This window comes from Pleuronectes platessa, chromosome 2 (genome assembly GCF_947347685.1).
Source record: "Pleuronectes platessa chromosome 2, fPlePla1.1, whole genome shotgun sequence".
Lineage (NCBI taxonomy): Eukaryota > Metazoa > Chordata > Actinopteri > Pleuronectiformes > Pleuronectidae > Pleuronectes > Pleuronectes platessa.
Genome location: NC_070627.1, coordinates 1221003 through 1243213, shown reverse-complemented (window position 1 = coordinate 1243213; position 22211 = coordinate 1221003). Strand labels below are relative to the sequence as shown.

At 45.3% G+C, this 22211-nt stretch overlaps 1 protein-coding gene and 1 pseudogene across 1 annotated transcript; both read left to right on the top strand.

Annotated features, from left to right (window-relative positions):
- The first annotated feature begins 8133 nt into the window (after positions 1-8133).
- LOC128457406 (matrilin-4-like) overlaps positions 8134-22211 on the top strand; it is a 63026-nt pseudogene continuing 48948 nt past the window's right edge.
- LOC128452788 (matrilin-4-like) lies at positions 18062-21061 on the top strand. The gene is made up of 3 exons (XM_053435560.1): positions 18062-18468; positions 19284-19388; positions 19892-21061. Exons 1-3 carry the CDS (start codon positions 18324-18326, stop codon positions 19948-19950), a joined length of 309 nt encoding a protein of 102 aa, XP_053291535.1. The 5' UTR covers positions 18062-18323; the 3' UTR covers positions 19951-21061.

Below are 22211 nucleotides of genomic sequence, written 5' to 3'. Positions count from 1 at the left end.
GAAGCTTTAAGTTTGGTATAAATGAACTTTTTTAAATGAGAAATGATGAAAAACTGATCAATAGAAATGGACAAACACATTGGTTACAGCTGCAGTGTTAGAAAAGCTTTTTGTTTTTAAGATTTTAGTATTTATGTGTAATTCTGCTTTTGGATGAAGTGAGACGATGAAACAAAGATTTCATTTCAGAAAACAAGAGTTGATTAAAACAGAGAGAGAGAGAGAGAGAGAGAGAGAGAGAGAGAGAGAGAGAGAGAGAGAGAGAGAGAAATGCATTGGGTTCACACTGGTTGACTGGAGGTGAAGCTCAGAAGCTCAGAGCTGCTCAGAGAGAGAGAGAGAGAGAGAGAGAGAGACAGACAGACAGACAGAGAAGGAGAGACAGACAGACAGAGAGACAGACAGACATTAGACTGGTCTGTGGTGTTGTGTCTGTGGGTCTGTCTGACACTCACTGTGTTTCCATTTCATTGTCAAGAGTTTTGTTAAGAGGAATTAACTGTGAACTGGTCTGAGGTGGGTGTGCTGCACAGTGTGGTCAGTAGGTGGCAGTGCTGCTGCGACGCCTGGCAGATGAACGTAGACACTGATCTGAGGTCTGTTGGCTCTAAGCCACAGTGTCAGTGTTTGAGTGACGGACCCCAGGTGGGTACAGCAGGAAGTGTGTGTGGCACACAGGAAGTCAGAGGGTGAGACAGGCGGACAGACAGGAAGTGAGAGGGTGAGACAGGCAGACAGACAGGAAGTGAGAGGGTGAGACAGGCGGACAGACAGGAAGTGAGAGGGTGAGACAGGTGGACAGACACTCAGTCAAACTGTCGTTCTCTCAGTGAAACAGTAGCAGAGTCCACATCTGGTTCTGATCTTCAGCTAACAACAAGTTCTGTGTCTTCATCTGAGTCTGGACTCCAGCTGTCACTCAAACTGCTCACTGTCTCACCCCCACCACCACCTGTCTCACTGAGTCCATCCGGTCCCACTGTCTCCTGCAGGAGAGACTGCAGCCGCTTCACCTGTCTCACTGCTCACACCCTCTACCTCCTCTCTAACTGACACACACTGACTCCATCCTGTCTCTCTGACTCCCCCCTCCTCCCTCATCATCCTGTCTCTCTGACTCCCCCCTCCTCCCTCATCATCCTGTCTCTCTGACTCCCCCCTCCTCCCTCTCCATCCTGTCTCTCTCGTCTGTTTCTAACCTCTGAACCACAGAACTGATGGATTTCACCTCAGTGTGAATTCAGACTGTCAATCACATTTTTACAGAGAAACTACACAATGTTTGAAACTCACACCTCCTCATGTACCTGCCCCCCCCCCCCCCCCCTCCCCCCCCCCCCCCCACACACATGAGGCCCCACTGCTCAGCAGGTGAAGTGGGGCCTCATTTGTGGTCCAGGGGGACCGTTGCTCAGAAGAAGGCGGATCCTGATAGTGTTGCATGAACTAAAACTTTGTCCAGATGGTGGCGCTAGTGGAGAACAAGCAGGATTACACGTCACCCTGATCTGTCTTGTAAATATTGAGATATTTCAGCAGTTTGAAGAAAATGTCTAACTGCAGGTGGTGCAGATAATGAAAAAGGTAGAACATCATTAAAGGTCCAGTTTGTAGGATTTAGTGACATCTAGTGGTGAAGTGTCATGTTGCAGCTGAACACCCCTCACCCTCCCCCCCTCCAAACATGACAGAGAACATGTGATAGCTTCAGTTGTCAAAGAAACACAAAAGGTTAAGTTTGTCCAGTCTGGGCTACTGTAAAAACATGGCTGCCTCCGTAGAGAGGACCCGCTCCTGATGTAAATATAAAGTATTTAAATATAAAGTATTTAAATATAAAGTATATAAATGTAAAGTATTTATATACAAAAGTCCATTCTAGGGTAAAGAACAATTCATACAATTTAGATGGGACACTAGTTAAAACATCACTAGATCAATTTCTTCCAATGATCCTCTCACACTGGACCTCCAAGGAAGCAGGATTCGTTCCTCTGGAGACCATGAATGTTCAGACTTAATGACCCAGCAGTTGGTTAAATACTTTTTTGAGATATTTTGGTCAAACAGCTGATAAACATCTGTGCAGCAGATACATAGAAAAGGTTGTGGTCCCGGCCAGCTGATCAGAAAACAGTCGTCAGACTTGGCACCAGTTATTCTTCCTGTTGAAGGTGGTTAGTTGGAGCTTGACTGTCGGACGGAGTCACGGCTGACGGAGGTGTAACAGCCTGCAGAGGGAACATGTGCTCACTGGCACCGGTCGAGTTACACACCGTGAAATCTAACCACCAGAAAATGGCTGATTTCAAAAGAGTTTGTTCACAAAACTGAAACTTTTCCCTCAATACAAGAAAGTGGAGTCGGCTTTTCTGTCACGAGTCAAACACAGCTACTGTTCACCATGAAGAAACAGAACTCAGCTGTTTAACATCAGGGGACAGACAAACGTCTCAGAGGTGGAGTATGACCTCCACCTCGGGGTCACGACCCTGAGGTGGAGGTCAGGGGTCAGGAGTCAGATGATTGATAGAATGTGGGACAAAGTAAAGAGGATGTAGTCACATACCTGGACAGTTACGTGTGATTCCTGTAAACCTTCTGTTTTTACTTTGAGGCCTAATTCAATCTGTTCGAGTCCTGGATGTTTAACAAGCAGCTTGTTTCACAGTTAACGTGGACTGACAATCAATTCAACTTAAATAATGAAGATAATGTGTGTTATGATTTGGCGCCTAACAAATTAAAGTGAGTTGAAATTGAATCACTTGGTATTCGTGACAATTTTCAAAATATAACGTTTTCAAATCTTTATTTTGTGCTTATGATTTGAGTTCAGGTGTTACAAAACCAGCCAGTGACCTGTGTCCACACTCTCACAGATACCAGTCCTCCCAACATGAAGAAGAAGAGCATCAAAAATTAATCCCTGGGAAAACAGGAAATGTTGAAAACACATAAATCTCACAACGTTAAAGAAAACAAATCCTGGATCTGCTCTGATCAGGATCTGTTGCATCAAATTCAACACATCTCCTCACTGGACCTTTAACATGACAAGTGTGGACGTGATAAGAGGAACGGCTCTCAGATACATGAGCCTCACACACACACACGAACACACACACACACACACAGTATCTGTATCACTGTTAAGAAAGGTAAAATGCAATCAGCAGAACTAAAAACAGAAATAAATCAATATACCTCCCCCTCACAGACACACACACACACACACAGTTGAATCTTGGCCGGCGTGGTGAACACATCTCACCTCTCCTGCAGACGTCCGACCCGTCCATGGCGTCCTGTGCTGACTCTAGCAGGGGGCGTTCCTCAGGTCCATGGTCACTCTGCTTTCACAACAGGTTGGAGATAACGTCAGGTTCATTTACATCGAGGCCTGTTTGTGCGTGAAGGAGCCGCACAACAGCTCGAGGCTGATGTGGACACACAAAGACACAAGGTGCCGATGTGAAGATGGAGGACTGTAGAATGTGTTCAGAGTCCAGCGGCAGATCTGAGAGCTGTGGTTCGGTTGAAGATGTTCTCCTGGTGATGGTTCCTCTACCAGAGTAAACTCCTCCTCAGTGGGATTAACAAACGAGTCTGTCCAACTGGAGAAGAAGCCTCGAGGCTCTGGACACCACACAGACTCAGATACCTTTATATTCACTGACCTGAAATCAAGATCGTTGTGTTGTTCCTCATGTTCTGCTGCTGCAGTGATGCACAGCTACCGTCAGTTCCCGTCAGTTCCTGTCAGTTACTGTCAGTGTCCCCGTCCTCACTCAGCTCATCTGTGAAAGTTAGTTCAGTTCCAGACGTGTCAAGCGTCCGTCAGAGAGTTGATCGTCTTCTCCAGAGATCAGACTGTTTCACTGCAGCGTACAGTCCGTCTACAGTAAGAGAGGCTTTGTGTGTGTGTGTGTGTGTGTGTGTGTGTGTGTGTGTGTGTGTGTGTGTGTGTGTGTGTGTGTGTGTGTCAGTGTTTGCACTACACCCCGGATCTGTTATCTGACCACAGGTCTGTGTGTGTGGGTCTGTGTGCATAAAGAGATAATCACCTGCTGCTGAGCTGCAGGTTTCTCACACACACACACACACACACACACACACACACACACACACACACACACACACACACACACACACACACACACACACACAAACACACACACCTTCTTCTCTTGAGCAAACACTGCAGACGTGTGTCGACGGCGTTTTAACGTTTCTGAAACATTTTGTTTTTCATCACGCTATCTGATTTATCTGTTTGTTCTCCTGTAATGAATAACTGCTCTTTACCATTTAATATTACTACTTATTAAAAGACAGATAATCCATGAGCTGTAGGTAAATCAAAGACCCCTAAAGACACTTTGTTTATTATCAGAGACCTGCCCGTTGGATAAATGGATAAAAAAAGGCTTTAAGTCACAAATGTTGACAGGAATTGGAAAAGTCCTGTTTATTATTATATATTTTCAGTGAAAGATACTAAAGAAACTCAAAGATTCCACAAAACAGCCTCTGACAGAGTAATTCATATATTATAGTTAATGTATGTAGGGTTATTATATTACCAGGTTAAAATGTGAAGGGTCAGAACATTGTTTAAAACTCCAGACACCAGAAAGGAATGAAACCATCAAACTGCCCCAGTTCCAACAGGAGCTGTCTCCTCCTCCGTCAACTACACAGAAACAACAACAATATGAAAAGACTTGATCTTAAAACAGCTTCATAATCATTTTAATGCTACACTGTGATATAATAGAGAGAATGTGGCCTCCATCATTTTCACTCCTCGCCCTGAACCTCTGCTCTTGATTTATGGACTAAGATCTTTATATGAATGTAATTGATTGACAGTCACACTAATTTTCAGAATCCAGTCCAGCAAGTTGCTGTGGATCAGTTAAAAATACTCAGAAGTTATTAAAAACCAGAGTTTATCTCCAATATTCAGCAGGAAACTTTGAAACATGAAGAATTCTAAACAGAGTTCGGTGGATTTGTTACAGCAGCAGCTCTTCTGGTTCAGGAAGCAGAGGATCATGGGTAATATCCAACAGTCAGTAGTGTTTTATTCATGAAAACTGACTTATTAGTAGGATTGTGACTGAATATAATTAATGAACGCATTTGGCTGCAGAGGAAGCTGTTGGTTAATGCGATTTTAAAACAATTAGTAAAATAGCAGCGTAAACAAACTATAACTTAACCTCTAACTCAAAAGGTTGAGAAGGTTCGAGCCTCAGAAAGAAGGAAACCTGTATATTTACCTTGAGACTGTGGTTCCTGTGATTCAGCTTCAGAAACACAGCCTGGTAGAAACATTAAGACCTGATGAAAACAAACAGCAGGACTCAGACTCAGGACTCTGGGTTTTCTATCAGTCACCAGGGAGGAAAGCAACAAATAACACAGAGACACAACCTGACGCTGCAAACCTCAGCCAGAGCGGACAGGAGATATTCATGAGATATTCTGAGAGCGCTTCGATTGGCCTGATGTCAGGAAGTCAGAGGAGGAAACAAGAGAGAGAGAGAAATCCACTGAGGGGAATATGTTGGGTCTCAGTCAGCGAAGAGCAAACCTCTGAATTTATTACAAAGGGTAAAAGGGACAAATACAGAAGGATGAACTCCTCCTGAAGCGGAAATACTACAACAACTATGAGCAATTATTTTGATATCAATAATAATTTGTACTTAATTTGTCAGATTTTTTATGTCATCTCCAATAGTTAATATAATACATTTGGGTTTTCCACTGTTGGTTGAATACAAAAGTTTGAAAATAATAATTTCAGACTTTATGAAGAACTGTGTACGATCAATACAAACAAGAAAGCATAATTTAAAATGGTTTATACATTTAAAATTTTAAAAAAGTGGGTGAAATGGTTTAAACTTAAATAATTCAACATCTTTTAAAAGTTAAGGGTGAAAAGGTTTCTGGGAAATCAAAATTTTTAAGGACAAAAGGATAAATTTAATGATGATCAGAATATAAAATAGAAATAAAAAACTATAAAACACAGATGAATTGTCACTGAGCATCAGAATCGGTCAGTAACAGCCTCAGTGTGACGTCGGGTCAGTAACTCTGGAGCTGACTTCAGGTTCGAGTCCACATGTGGAGCTGCTGCAGATCTGCACAATGCATTAACACGTCCCGCTCCCTAGAGGGCAGCACTCACAGGAAGTCCACGTGTGCTGTTGAGCGAACGCAAAACAACCGAGATCAGAGCAGCTGAAACAAACACAAGTCTTTGGTCCTTTTTATGTTTGCTACTTTAGTTTGTTCAGGGCAGAAATTAACACAACATTTAAATAACTGAGGCCTGAAGTTGAAATAAACCTCAGGGACTAAGGACGCTGTCTCAGACGTGGCATCGGTTGTTGTCCATCGTGACCGAATACACAAGATAACACAATCAATAGATTTCCCATCTCATTAAATGGAGGAGGTGGCTTTAGGACATGTTCTGCAGCCAGCCACCAGGGGGCGATAGAGAGACTTTGGCCTTACTTACAAAATGGTCTTGATTTTGAATGTAATAAACTTTAAGTTTCTGATGTTTGTGAAGCAGCTGGAAAGTTAAAAACCAGCAGATTTTGAGTTGAGTGAAACTGGAGGAGGTGGTAGCAGCTTGTTTTCCTGGATCGTGGTTCATGAGAAGCAGCCGCTGCTTCATTGGTTGTAGTGATCTCACGTTCGGGCCAACGTCAACATCCGCTGCAGCTCTATGACTCCTCTCTAACGAGTGGTGTGGGGGAGGGGGGGGGGGGGGGGGTCCACGCTGCAGCATGTGGCATCGAGAGGCTCCCTGACGTCCGACCGGTTGCTGGTTCGATTCCCGGTTTAATGTTTACGCACATTTTCTTTAGGATTAGACTCAAGAAAGAATTCCGTTAATGAAGCTGTGATTTCAAACCATAATGTGTGATGTTGAATAAAGGAAGTGGATCTCAGCTGATCCCCCCCAGCTGGCAGGAGACTGACCTGGTGTTTGTTTGTTTGAAGAGTTAATTGGAGGAAATAAGATTTTAATTTCTAAATTTAACGACCGAGCTCAGAACAACACTGGAGAGCTGCAGCAGCCGTCAATGAAACGTTTCAGGACAAAACATCAGGCCTGAGCTCAATGATGCTCTTTGTGGATAATTATAGAACGTCTGTCGGGGCCTGTGTGTGTGTGTGTGTGCTTTGTGTGTGTGTATGTGTGTCCAGCAGCAGATTGTCGTTAGGTGAGTGGACGGTGAGGGAGACAGGAAAGGGGGGGAAGGTTACTGAGCTACAGAGAGTTATACTGAGGAGGCTTTGTCCCCCCCTACACACACACTACACACACACACACACACTTTTGGCACTATACACTCAGTGGGCACTTTATTAGGAACCCCTATACACTCTCATGCATTTAATACACACACACAAAAGGTCAGTGATTTTAAGATTAATCAGGAATAAGACTCAACATGAGGTTATGACTCTGACCTGTGTGGAATGAGACACATTCAGGTCACTACCTGAAGACGTAAAGCGTGAATAATGTCCAAATGTTTGGCTGAAGCTCCGTTGACCTCGGAGATGCTCCCGAGAAAAACACGTGCAGGAGGGAAGGAGTGAGGGAGTGAGTGAGTGAGTGAGGGAGTGAGGGAGGGAGGGAGGGAGTGAGTGAGTGAGGGAGGGAGTGAGGGAGGGAGGGAGCGCCACGAAGAGACAACGAGACGAACAGAGACGCAGAGAAAAGAGTCTTTGTCCTCAGCGACGTCTGATGACTCAGCACTCGGACCTGAGCCAGAGAGACAGAGACAAACCTGAAGGCTCTGCAGACGGATTCATCCTGAACGTAAACACCTCCCAGACACGAGCATTGTCCCAGAGCGACTGCTGCTGCTGCCTGTGGAGCTGATGGAGCTGGTAGAGCTGATGGAGCTGAAGGAGCTGATGGAGCTGATAGAGCTGATGGAGCTGATAGAGCTGATAGAGCTGATAGAGCTGATGGAGCTTGTGGAGCTTGTATAGCTGATGGAGCTGATGGAGCTGATGGAGCTGATAGAGCTGATGGAGCTGATGGAGCTGGTAGAGCTGATGGAGCTTGTGGAGCTTGTATAGCTGATGGAGCTGGTAGAGCTGATGGAGCTGATAGAGCTGATGGAGCTTGTGGAGCTTGTAGAGCTGATAGAGCTGATAGAGCTGATGGAGCTTGTGGAGCTTGTAGAGCTGATAGAGCTGATAGAGCTGATAGAGCTGATGGAGCTTGTGGAGCTTGTAGAGCTGATAGAGCTGATAGAGCTGATAGAGCTGATAGAGCTGATAGAGCTGATGGAGCTTGTGGAGCTTGTAGAGCTGATAGAGCTGATAGAGCTGATGGAGCTGATAGAGCTGATGGAGCTTGTGGAGCTTGTATAGCTGATGGAGCTGGTGGAGCTGATGGAGCTGATGGAGCTGACAGAGAATTTGTAGCCGAGCGTTTTACGATTTGAACTCCACACTGCAACACACCACCGTCAACCACATTATCATGACTGTACACACACACACACACACACACACACACACACACACACAGTTTAAGGGACTGACATTTATGACTTGTCACCAAATAAGAGCAAATCAGTCATGATGCATAATGTCTTGCTCGAGGACACTTCAGCAGCGTCCTCTCACCTGCCACCTCTCGTCCTCCAGATTATTCCAGAGCCAGTGGATTCCAGCTGTGACCGTGAAGATGAAGATGAAGATGAAGCAGCTCGGAGCTTCGTGTGGATTCGTTCTGCTGAACCTGCTCGTCCTCGCCGCCGCCCGACCGAAGACAGGTCAGTCTGTCCACAGGGTCAAAAGGTCAAACCTCTAGGGTCAAAGGAAAGTCTTTCTATCGCCTCCTTCTCAACTCAAGTGGCAAACTGGGAAATACTTGTACAAAGAACATCGGATTCATTCGAATGGTTTAAGTTGTGAAAACATTGTTGTGCAAGAGAAACGAAATCGAACTTATTTCAATAAGAAAAACTTTGAGAGAAACAAATGAGAATTAATTTAAATATATTGTGAACAGAGAACTAGACTTTGACGATTAGACCACAGCAGGAAGTAGAACCTTCTGGAATAAGGAGCTTTGGAAACAGAGGAGAAAATGGTGAGGCCGCCGCGACCTCGACCTTTGACCTCAGAAATCTGAGTTAGTCCGAGGGTCCATCTTCACCTTTTCACCACACGTGAGGAAATTCAAAAACCTGGTGTTTATAGAAACTGGACAGACGGACAGACAGACAACCAGAGTCTGTTGACATCGTGGAGACGTAACGATCTCAGCTCGAGTTGTGAAAGCTTCTGCTGCACAGGAGGAGGAGGAGGAGGAGGAGGAGGAGGAGGAGGAGGAGGACACAGTTTAGAACCTGAACCATATTTCAGATGTTTTTATTTGACTTGATATATGCCTCCAGACACTGAAGCACACACATTTATTAAAATGTTAAAAACCCTCCGTTGCTCATGTGTTTGAAACTGAAGATGGAATCCACAACAATCCCACGAGCTGCTTCTCTCGTGACTTACTGAGGAAACCAGACGGTTCTTTTCTGCGACTCCACAAACACAGACTCAGCTCGAGCCTCAGACGGAGTCACAGCTCAGTCACGACTGTTTGAACCGAGATGATGTTTCACCACTCGAGAAAAATTAATCACAAAAACAGGTGAAACGTGAAGTCACAAGAGGTCCAGGTGATAAATCATGAGAAACATACACCAGTGGGCGAGAAGGGCCTCTGCACACACACACACACACACACACACACACACACACACACACACACACACACACACCCAGACTATAAAGACTACACAGAGCCTTTATGACTCAAACCTAAATGATATGACTGGTGTTCTTTGATAGTTTCCTGTTCAGTGATATGACTGTAGAAGGTTTGACTGATAGAATCCCTCTCCAGCTCCTCTTCTGATTTGACTGGTTTCCATCTCAGGTCCTGATCAGAAGTGCCAGTCCGGTCCAGTGGATCTGGTTTTCCTCATCGACAGCTCCCGCAGCGTCAGGCCCCACGAGTTCGAGACCATGAGGAAGTTCATGATCGACATCCTGGACACGCTGGACATCGGACCCAACGCCACCCGAGTGGGCGTGGTTCAGTACTCCAGCCAGGTGAGGAAGATAAACACAGCATCCTCATCTTCATCATGTTCAGATACACAGAGGTCTTCTTCTTCTTCTTCTTCTTCTTCTTCTTCTTCTGCTTCTTCTTCTTCTTCTTCTTTCCAGGGTTTCTACAAGTTTCATTACGTCACATTTCTTTAAACTTTGTTACATACAACAGATATGAAGGATTTTCAGACTCAGAATTACTTGCACTTCCCTGTAAATGAAGGTAAAGTGAAGTAGAAAACTCAGATTAATGAGTTTCTGGACTTTTTAAGATGCTGTTTTCTTACAAAATGTCCGTTTGATGTCAGAGGAATCTTCAAACCACTTTGTTTTTCTGTCATTTCTCTTTATTACGTGATGTTGGTCAATTCGAGTGGCCTCTCATTCCGTCTGTGGACTCTCACTCTGGTCTGCAGGTCCGCAGTGAGTTCTCCCTGAAGACGCACATCAAGCTGGACACGATGGTGAAGAACATCAATGACATCGTGCCCCTCGCCCAAGGCACCATGACGGGCCTCGCCATCAAGTACGTGATGAACGCAGCCTTCATCGCGGAGGAGGGGGACAGGCCCAAGGTACCGATCGGCCCCATGTCTTTATTCATCTGTGAGTTGAACTCAGCTCAGCTCTGACCCGGAGGTTCTCTTCCCCTCAGGTCCCCAACGTGGTCGTGATCGTGACCGATGGACGTCCTCAGGACCGCGTGGCCGAGGTGGCGGCGGAGGCCAGAGAGAAAGGCATCGAGATCTACGCTGTGGGCGTGGCCAGGGCCGACATGACATCACTGAGGGCCATGGCGTCCCCGCCGTTTGAGGACCACGTCTTCCTGGTGGAGTCCTTCGACCTGATCCACCAGTTCGGACTCCAGTTCCAGGACAAGCTCTGTGGTAAGACTGCAGGGAAATGAAACAACATCTCCATCGATTGAAAAGAACAAACTTTAAGTTGAGTGTGATCTTCACTTTACTGGAGTAAAACCATCGACCTTCAGATTCAAATAATTAAACTCTAATGAGGGTAGAGCTCATGAACCACTTTGAACCTATGAGATAAGTACTTCCTGATAAGTACACACATGAAGTTGGGGTTAGGGTTTATATAAACCAGGGGGGACATATGATTTCCCTCTGATCCTGGATCTGTGTTCCTGGTCTCTGCTGCAGGTGTTGATCTGTGTCTGGAGTCAGATCACGGCTGTGAACACGTCTGTGAGAGTTCACCAGGCTCCTACCACTGTGTGTGTCTGCCTGGATACACACTGAAGGCCGACGGGAAGACGTGTGCAGGTGAGACACACACACACACAAATGTACACAGTTTTGTTAGTTTTAGTTTCATGTTGTAATTTAGGGACTAAAGAATTTTTCCTGACATACGTACTTCCTGTCGTCATCACCGACGTGGGCGGAGTCTACCTATACTTGACTCTGATTGGTTTGTAGATGGGCGTTTTATTTAACGCACATTTAATGATAATTATCCTCTCGACGTGTGTGTTTGTGTGTTTGTGTGTTTGTGTGTTTCAGCCATCGACCTGTGCGCTGAGGGGAAACACAACTGTGAACAGATCTGCATCAGCTCCCCTGGTTCCTTCACCTGCGACTGCAACAAAGGATTCACACTGAACGACGACAAGAGGACCTGCTCAAGTGAGTAACACACACACACACACACACAAAGGCAGAAAGCGCAGACACACATGTAGACGCTGAAATACATTTAATAATATTTCAAATGGATAAAGACTCAACATTCTAACTAGAATGTCAGTAGAGCCACAGACGATCCTGTATATCGGCCCAGCTCTTATAATCTGTCTTAATCTACGCACACACATTTTAACACAATAAAATCAAGACTCGACCAGAATGTTGAATTATCTCACACATTTGAGGAAAGTGAAAGTTCCTTTGGAGGCCCCATGATGAACTGGTTTCTTCTGCACCGAGACTGGTTCCCACTCAGTTTAGTATTTTCCTGCCGACAAGCAAACAGATACACAAACACACCCGTCCTGTCGGAGGTAAACAACAGCGCTTGTCAAACTCACTGTGTTCACGTCATGTTCACTCATGCTGAAACAGATTCTGATCTTCTCAAGCTGCTGGTTTCTCTGCTGCTTCATGAAGCTGAGTGGGAGTTTGTTCTATGTTCCTTCTCACAATGAAAGAATCAGTCACACACGTTTACCTGCTACCTGTGAAAACCTGGATGATCTGACGTGCTGTCACATCCTCATGGAGCCGAACAGAAGGAGTTTTATTCAGTGACTTGTCGGGGGTGGGATCAGATGTGAGAGGAACAAGGAGCATAGACACAAACTCACACACTTTGTCGTGCCGCTGTTCGCTCTGCTGCTTACGCCCCCGCTGCTTCCCCCCCCTCAGTGATCGACTTCTGTTCGTTTGGGAACCACAGTTGTGATCACGAGTGTGTGAGTGTGCTCAACGGCTATCACTGCCGCTGTCACGAGGGCTACAGGCTGCTGGACGACGGCAAGACCTGCCAGGGTGAGTAGAGCAAGCACCAGACATCACAGAGCGCTAGTGAAGGCAGGTGAGGACACAACGGTCTCATGGAGACGAGGGTCAGATCTGAATGAGTAGAATCCACCAAACACAACCACTGAGGCTGAACTCTGTGGGACGTGCAGCAGCTCATTTAAAGATCTACTGCTGATGTGATGTAGGAAGATCTACCTGCTCAGTTCTATGCTCACTGAAGGTTTGTGGGAATGTGATTAGAAAGTGTTTCCACTTCCTCCCTCTGTACAAAAACTAGAGATACTCAGAAACAGGCTCTCGACCAATCAGGAAACCTACTGATCAGAATCACTTGAACAAACATCAGTGTGATAAGAACCTGAAGCGACAGAAACATCTTTACAAACATTTAACGTCTACTCTGGTGTTTTTAGTTTGGTCCATGTCCCATCTGCGAACATGGAGGAGGAGGCATTTATGACCCATACTGCAGCCAGACACCAGGGGGCGATCCAGATGTTTTGGCTTCACTTCTGGGAGCCGTCTTGTTTACAAAGTCATTGGCTGTTAACCGTTGGTCAGTGTGTGCACAGGGAACTCACAGCCGTGCACGAGGTTCAACACAACAGTGTGGTTCCAAATCCAACATGCTCGTTGTGCGTTCACAGGAAATGACCCTCGTGACATGAAACCACCACGTGTCACCGCCTGCTTCTCTCACTTCACTAGAAAATGAACCTTTGACTTTGTTGTGTGTCGTCTTCGCCACCAGTTCACGACTCAATCTGCCAGTTCCACCAGTTCACGACTCAATCTGCCAGTTCCACCAGTTCACGACTCAATCTGCCAGTTCCACCAGTTCACGACTCAATCTGCCAGTTCCACCAGTTCAGGAACATGTTGGTGATCTCTCGTCCTCCTGCTCCGCACATCAAGAGCATGTCCACAGCCTCACTCTCTCATGTCTGCATCCTGTCCCCACAAACACGCATGTTGTGTGCATGAGAACACACACGCAGCCAACATGTCTGCACACATCCATGACGCCTCAGCCTCAGCTGCACAGCAACAGCTGCAGTTTAACTTCTTCCTGACAGAAAAGAGATGAGGAGGATTTACAACCTGTGGAAATGAAGCCGTACAAACCTTCAAAGCAGCAGCAACACAACATGTAATCGTGTCGTCCATTTAACACAAATACCACAGCACCACTGTGTGAACTGAAGCCTCCTGGAGAATGGACTGTGGCCTTCCTGCTGGGTCCACTGGTTTCCATCTTACAGTTGATTCAAAAGGATCATTCAGAGGTTATGAATGAGACGCAGGAGAGATTGATCAGTTAATTATTTCACAGATATTGTTCATTTGCAGGTTTTGTATTTGTGATGTGATTCACCAGAGCTGGTTTCTGTGTGAGCGAGGAATTAAAGGTGATGATGACCAGTTATCAGCTGCTGACTCCACCTACTTTAAGAAAAACAAAGGGTTATTATATTAGTATCAATTATTTTTAATATAATATATTAAAAGTATTTTTGTTTAGCTGTAAGTAATTATTTTAGCTCCATTCACTTCGATTCAACTACAACAGCATTAAAAAGAAGTGGACAGGCTCTGATCAAAGTGTAAAATGAACAATGTCTTCAAACCACACACACACACACACACTCACACTCACTTTAACTCATTGTGTGTGTGTGTCTGTGTGTGTGTGTCATTTAGCCATTGACCTGTGCGCTGAGGGGAAACACGACTGTGAACAGATCTGTGTCAGCGCCCCGGGCGTCTTCAGCTGTGACTGCAGAGAAGGACACACACTCAACGAGGACAAGAAGACCTGCACACGTCAGTCAGGCCCTCACACGCATGCACACGTGTCTACACACACACCAACAAACACACACTCGGTCACATGACTCACTCTTCCCCCTGTATCCTTCTTCTCAAGTGGAAGAGAAGTGATGTTGAGCTCGGCTGGTAAACGACTCAGTGACTTTCTGTTTTAACTTCTTTTAAAGAAACAGATCAATTAAAGTGCAGCTGAGTCTCTGGTCATCAGATTACTTCTTCTCTTTGTTTGTTCTAGTGAAATAACTTTAAAATAAACTCAATATATTTATTATATATGTATATATTGTTTTGGTTTTTGCATTTGATGCTTGAAGACACAGAAACAAACAAAAACACACATTTCAGTTCAACTTTCACTACAAACAAGAACCTTTAACAAGTAATTACAACAGCAAATAACAAGCTGTGTGTGTGTGTGTGTGTGTGTGTGTGTGTGTGTGTGTGTGTGTGTCATTTAGCCATTGACCTGTGCGCTGAGGGGAAACACGACTGTGAACAGATCTGCATTAGTGCACCCGGCACCTTCACCTGCGACTGCAACAAAGGATTCAAACTCAACAAGGACAAGAAGACCTGCACAAGTCAGTGCACACAGTAACACAATACTCCTGAGTGTGTACATAGTGTGTGTCTGTGCAGGTGTAACTTTGTGTTGTGGAACTGTGTGTGTGCAGACATGGACCTGTGCAGCAGCGTGCAGCACGGCTGTGAGCACCAGTGTGTCAACACTCCTGGATCCTTCTACTGTGTGTGTCCAGAGGAGCAGCTGCTGCAGGAGGACGGCAAGAGCTGCGGCAGTGAGTCCACTCCGTCTCCATCACCTGCAGCATGAGGGAGGGATGGAGTCTGTCCCAGCCCGGGGGGGGGGGGGGTCCTGTGGGTCCTGCAGGAGACAGATGCAACACACTGATCACTTGGAAAGACCCACCACACACACACACACTACAAACTACACATGCCACCAAAAGAAGTTAACAAGTAGAGCTTGATAGAATGGAAGTTGACATCAGGCCTGAACATTTACCAACAGCATTAAGTTGGATGACAGTTTACTCATCACAACATTTAGTATCTTCTACAAACTCTGGAGCCATCAGGACAGAAAACTAATTTTACGACTCACAAAGTGAAACACAAGTTGTGGAATATGAACGTTAACATGATTCAGACATAACTCAATGTTGTTAGAGAAGGAGCACGTGATATTTGAATGTGTTTAGGACTTTTGTTTTTAACTCAAAGATCTAAGTATCTGCTGAGAGAGGTGAGCGATCACTGAGTTCATTCTGCTGCTGAGCTCAGACTGAAGATGAGCTTCACTGGAAAAACCATCAAGAGCTCAGGTGGTCTTCAGAGTCAGATAGAGAGGAGGCTTCATTTCCCAGGAGCTGGAGTGAAGATGGATGAGGAGAATGACCTGAACCTCAAACTGATGTTAAAAGCAGTTTGTTCTGAGAGGAACAGAGAAGAACGATCTTCTGTAGAATCCTCTTTCCCTCCGGAGGGGGGGGGGGGGGGGGGGGCAGTGACCCGGTGACCTCCTGTGGAGATTCATGGCAGCTCCTACTGGAGTCACCTGGAAGACGACAGCCGTTAGCAGGACAACTGTGACAGCAACTAGAAACAGTAACAAACATCCACAGGTTTCCAGACGTCACAGTTCTTATGATATAAGATACTGAGTCAATATCTGTTTAATATGATGGCAGCAGCATTTATGTAACAGAGGCTTTTCTATGATGGAGTATTATGGTCGTTCATTTTCCTCATTTAACAGACGACAGGACTTTTTCTCATAATATAACAAAGTGTTTCTTCAAGTTTCCCTGGAGCTGAAGCAAAGTCTCCGTCTCTTTCTCCTTCAGCCTGCAAGTCGGCCAACATCGACCTGGTGCTTCTGATCGACGGCTCCAAGAGCGTCCGCCCTCAGAACTTTGAGCTGGTCAAAAAGTTCGTCAACCAGGTTCGGTTCTTCTTCATGTTGACAATGAGCAGTGTGATGACATCATCGTGTGTTACACACTTTGTTTTGTTGGAGCGACGACGAGGTGGAACTGTGACTGACAGGAAGTGGATCAACCTGAGAGTTCAGCAACAAACTTCAACCTGTATTCACCAAGTTCTGTCTCCAGAGGAGCAACATGGAAGTGTCCTCTGTCTCCGTCTCCAGTGTCTCCTTCTGTCCACTTAGATTAGAGCCACCAGCCACTGCCTGCAGGACAGTGTGTGTGTGTGTGTGTGTCAGGTGAATATCCCTCACCTCCTCCTCCTCTTCCTCCTCCTCCTCCTCCTCCTCCTCCTCCTCTTCCTCCTCCTCCTCCTCCTCTTCTCCCCCCCCCCCTCCCCCCTCCTCCTGTGTCTCAGGTTGTGGACTCCCTGGACGTGTCCACTCACGGCACCAGAGTGGGTCTGGTCCAGTACTCCAGCCGGGTCAGGACAGAGTTTCCTCTCAACATGTACCACTCTGCTGAGGAGATCAAAGCTGCAGTGATGAAGGTGAACCTGTGTTTGTTATCTTCACTTTAATGTTTTCATGTCAGACTCCGTGTGGAGAAAGTATTAAAAAGCCTCCTGAGAACCACCTTTCATTCTGGAGCCACGTGAAGACAGTGTGATCATTTGAATTATCATTACACAGTTCAGATCAAAGTTTTAACACAACTCTCAGTCCACACTACATTTTATTTCACGAGCCGCCAACAGGTGAATCCAAAGAGAACCTTCTGCTCAGGACGTCCCTGACTTCAGTTAGAGTAATAGACCTGTAGACTGCAGGTCCAGAAGGAGGAGCCAGTGTGGACCTGGAGCTCCGCCCCCTGCTCCCCCCAAATATGGTTCCTTCAGGTTTCAGCGGGGGACGTCCCGGTGGGTTGAGACTAACAAGAACCTGTCCACTCATCTCTGTGTCTGTGTAGGTTGAGTACATGGAGAAAGGGACGATGACGGGTCTGGCCCTGAAGCACATGCTGGAGAACAGTTTCTCCGAGGCCGAGGGCGCTCGTCCCGCCAGCCGCAACATCCCCCGCATCGGACTGGTCTTCACAGACGGACGCTCCCAGGACGACATCACCGAGTTCGCCAAGATGCCCAAAGAAGCTGGTAAGACTCGAGCGGTGAGAGGGTCCACGCAGGATCTACGGTCTGTTCTCTGGACCTGTCAGTTGATGAGTGGCTGCAGATGAACGGTCTGTTCTCTGGACCTGTCAGTTGATGAGTGGCTGCAGATGAACGGTCTGTTCTCTGGACCTGTCAGTTGATGAGTGGCTGCAGATGAACGCTCTGTTCTCTGGACCTGTCAGTTGATGAGTGGCTGCAGATGAACGGTCTGTTCTCTGGACCTGTCAGTTGATGAGTGGCTGCAGATGAACGGTCTGTTCTCTGGACCTGTCAGTTGATGAGTGGCTGCAGATGAACGGTCTGTTCTCTGGACCTGTCAGTTGATGAGTGGCTGCAGATGAACGGTCTGTTCTCTGGACCTGTCAGTTGATGAGTGGCTGCAGATGAACGGTCTGTTCTCTGGACCTGTCAGTTGATGAGTGGCTGCAGATGAACGGTCTGTTCTCTGGACCTGTCAGTTGATGAGTGGCTGCAGATGAACGGTCTGTTCTCTGGACCTGTCAGTTGATGAGTGGCTGCAGATGAACGGTCTGTTCTCTGGACCTGTCAGTTGATGAGTGGCTGCAGATGAACGGTCTGTTCTCTGGACCTGTCAGTTGATGAGTGGCTGCAGATGAACGGTCTGTTCTCTGGACCTGTCAGTTGATGAGTGGCTGCAGATGAACGGTCTCTGTGTGCACGTACGCAGGCATCACCATGTACGCTGTGGGCGTGGGGAAAGCTGTGGAGGAGGAGCTTCGTGAGATCGCGTCCGAACCCGTGGAGAAACATTTCTATTACACCAGCGACTTCACGGCCATCAGCACCATCGCTGAGAACCTCAAGCTGAACGTCTGTCCAGGTACAATCCTCCACTGAGGACGCTGCGTCTTCACAATGTGCAGGAGCCACACGACAAACACAACACAACACCACACATTTATTATCTGTTTGCCAATAATCAAATGTTTTGTTTTATAGAATTTACAATTCAGAAAAGATTTGCATTTATTTTGATGTTTTACTTAATTTTAAATCCTCTATTCTATTCCTGTATATGTGGTTGCATCTGTGAGTAAGAAGTTATTAGTTAAACTGTCAAATATCAAGTCTCATTTACATTTCTTTGTGATAAGAGTCTTAATTTGGCAAAAGTCTGAATGGATCAGCTCAACTTTTCATTCTGTATATTTTACGCAAAAATGTAAAAACGACTTCCTATTTTTAAAAATTCAAACGTGAAACCATTCCCAGAGAAGAAGAAGAAGATAACTCCGGCAGGGTAATTTAATATCTTGTAGTTTGGCTCCATCTACTGGCCAAGCTGCGACACGACAATTTGGAGATTAACTATAGAGTCATAGATGAACCTTATTCCACATGGAAACAAGAGAAGAGCAACTCAGACGTTTTTAACTTTGTTTTCAAGTATTTAACTTTTCAGTTGGTGCCAGGAACATTCAGGCTAAATCATGATTTACTCCTGAAACACAAGTTTAAACTGCAGCAGTGTTTCCTGATCAGTGACCAATCACTGCAGCATGGAGACAGATGTGGTGAAGTGAAGGTCAAACAGTTGAAGTGACTCACGATGGTATCATGAAGTGAAACTAGAAGCGGTGACCACACGGTGACATGTGCGTCCATGTGGATGATGGTGCTGACGTGTGTGTGCAGAGGAGAGTCAGGGGGAGATCGAGGTGAAGGACCCGTGTGCCTGTGAGAGTCTGGTGGAGTTCCAGCAGGCCACCATGAGCAGCCTGGAGCAGCTCACACAGAAACATATCCTTTCAAACACATCTGGAAACAAACAGCTGCTCTGATGTTAGAGAGTGAACTGAGGTTTGTGACCATGTGAAACTAAAAGAATCTTCTCATGTGATGTTTTCAAAACGCTGCCTGTTGTCCCCAGCAGCTGCTCCATCAGAGTGAAGGATGTGTGAAGGAGAAGCTCAGGACATGGAGGCACCTGAGTGGTGCTCGTTCAGAAGGAAGAAGAGAAACACCAGATATTAATGTTTTACACTGTCCATTGAAAAACAGATTCAATGGAGATGAATACAAATCAGGAAACAGTGAAATTCATCCAACTGGTATCGAATGTGTCAGGAACTGGATCCATATAAACCAGTTAGATGATGTTTCTTTGACTCGATGTCAGAGATGAGTGTGAATTATTCTGCTGCTGAAAATCAACAAGTCTGAATTTGTAAAGAGACAAATATCTGTGAGATGTTCAGAAACTACTCATGTGTGTGTTTGTTATTCCTTAATCAACTGCCCACTGGCTGGGATGACTGCTCGTCTGGAGCAGCTGGAGAACCAGCTTCTCACCAGGAAGTGACCAGGACGCCACAGAGGAAGAAGGACGGAGTGAGGAAGAGGAGGAAGAGGAGGGCACATCCTGGAGAGATCCTTTAGAGCAGGAATCAGGAATCCCTTCTAATCAATGGACCCTCCAGTGTTTCCACGAAGCCTTGGGGGCCTTCAGTAGATCTGCTGATCTTCACCTTGATGAGGACCACATTTATCTGACAGCTTGTGATTAGGATTCACTTCTCTGGTAAAGATGTAAAAAATAAATCATTTGTTTACTTATTGCCTTTAAAAGACAACAGCGACAACAATCTACGATTCAAAATAAACGTTTGTAGAAAATAGATGAATGTTAGCAATACTGTGCAACTTTTATTGACCAACAGCGCCCCCTGCGGCCACATGTGGTGATTGACTCTGTTTGGCTCTGTGTTCGAGCGATGACGCGTGTCCCACTCACTGAACTGAAATATTACCCATGATCCTCTGCTTCCTGAACCTGAAGAGCTGCAGCTGTAACAAATCTTCATGTTTCACAGTTTCCTGCTGAATATTGGAGATAAACTCACGTTGTTAATAACTTCAGAGTGTTTGTAACTGATCTCAGTTCAGCTCCACTCTTCAGCTGCAGCTGGTTGTGTCTGTGACTCTCAGTCAGTTGTTCTCTCAGGAGATGGAACCCACTCAGCAGAGTCACAGAGAACAGACGCTCAGGGAGAGAAGGAGGAAACTTTCTCTTGTTCACACTCACACATCAGACTCACTTTCACCAAGCTGCTGCTTTCAGCTAGAAAAGTTGCACAGTGTTGATTTAAATGCATATTTGTGACAACCTACAGTTTCCATGTGTCATCCAACAATCAGAGAAATCCTCCAGACATCTACTCGTACATCATCAGATACAAACAGGAGCATAGACGTGTTGGTGTCTTTGTGAACTGGATGTAATCGATGTAGATATTAGATATAAACATAAAGAGAAAACCATGAGCAGCAGTTTTCAACAGTCACCAACCCTCCATCTGTTTCTGTTAGTTCCCTATTTATACTTGATCTGTTTTCTACGCTTTGTTAAATATGATGTATTTATAGCATTTTTTTTACCAACAGTAGACTAGAGATTAAAGAAGTCGGGGGGGGGGGGGGGGGGGGGTTGTTACCACTCCCATTTGTCACACGTCATGGTTTCTTGTTTTCCAGGTAGAAAAGTCATTTTTAACTCCTGTCGGGCTTCGTAGTGAGAAGTGTTGAAACAAAGGGAAGTGTAAAGTTTCACTGGAGCTGTGGTCTGGTGTTGATTGAGGTGTTCATATTATTATAATCAGTATTTTACTCTGAATAAACGACCTTTCTTACGTAAAATCATTCTTTTCTTCACTCTGCACTTTCTACATTTCATCCAACAACAGTCTCCACATGTTTGTGGAATAATGAACTGAAATCAGTCAGTTATTGGGAAGCGTTCGTGTTAATTCATTAATAATTAATTCATATGACAACAGTCGATTTTCTAACTCTTGCAATGTTGAATAAAACAAATACGACCATAAATGTATTCTCCTTTATATTTGAACACCTGTTATGTTTTTGTATATTTTCTAGTAACTTTACTTTTTATATCTTCTGGTGAATCATTGTAATAAAGCACAGACGACATTAAAAGAGTGAAATCTTTCACAGCTGTGTCCCCCCCCCCCCCCACAGGGTTTATAGGTTCCACCTTTTTAAGGTCTTATGATATTTCCTTGTTGCCTGCTCTCAGTATGAAATACTGTCTGTATCAAACTACACACACTTCCAGTAGTTTCAAGACAACAATTGAAAACTCCCTCCCAAGAGACTGAGGCCTGTCATCTATTAACCTGGAGGTTGGTGGTTCAACTCCGGCTCCTTGGGCAAGGCACTCGACACGTTCACATGGAACCAATAGTCTGATATTAACCAGATGAAGACATTAGTCTGAATAAGACACTGACAAGTAAACAGCATGTTCTGATCACTTTAACCTAAATAAGGTCAAAGGTTAGGGTTAAGATTAGGAACAGAGGAAACCAAAAGGTTTTGTTTCTCCAACAGTCTCCTCCTGGTGGTTGTTCTGAGGTGGTGCTCGAGAACGTACAACAAGAATCTTCATCTACGTTTGTATAAAACGTCCTCGGGTCAGTTTTCTATTAAATATGGCAAAATGTTTATTAAACAGTTTCCTCAGAGACTTAAAGATGCTCTGCTCTTCATCGACTCTTCTTCATACTGTAAATGTCTCATTCACTTTTCTTCTGCTGGTTTCCA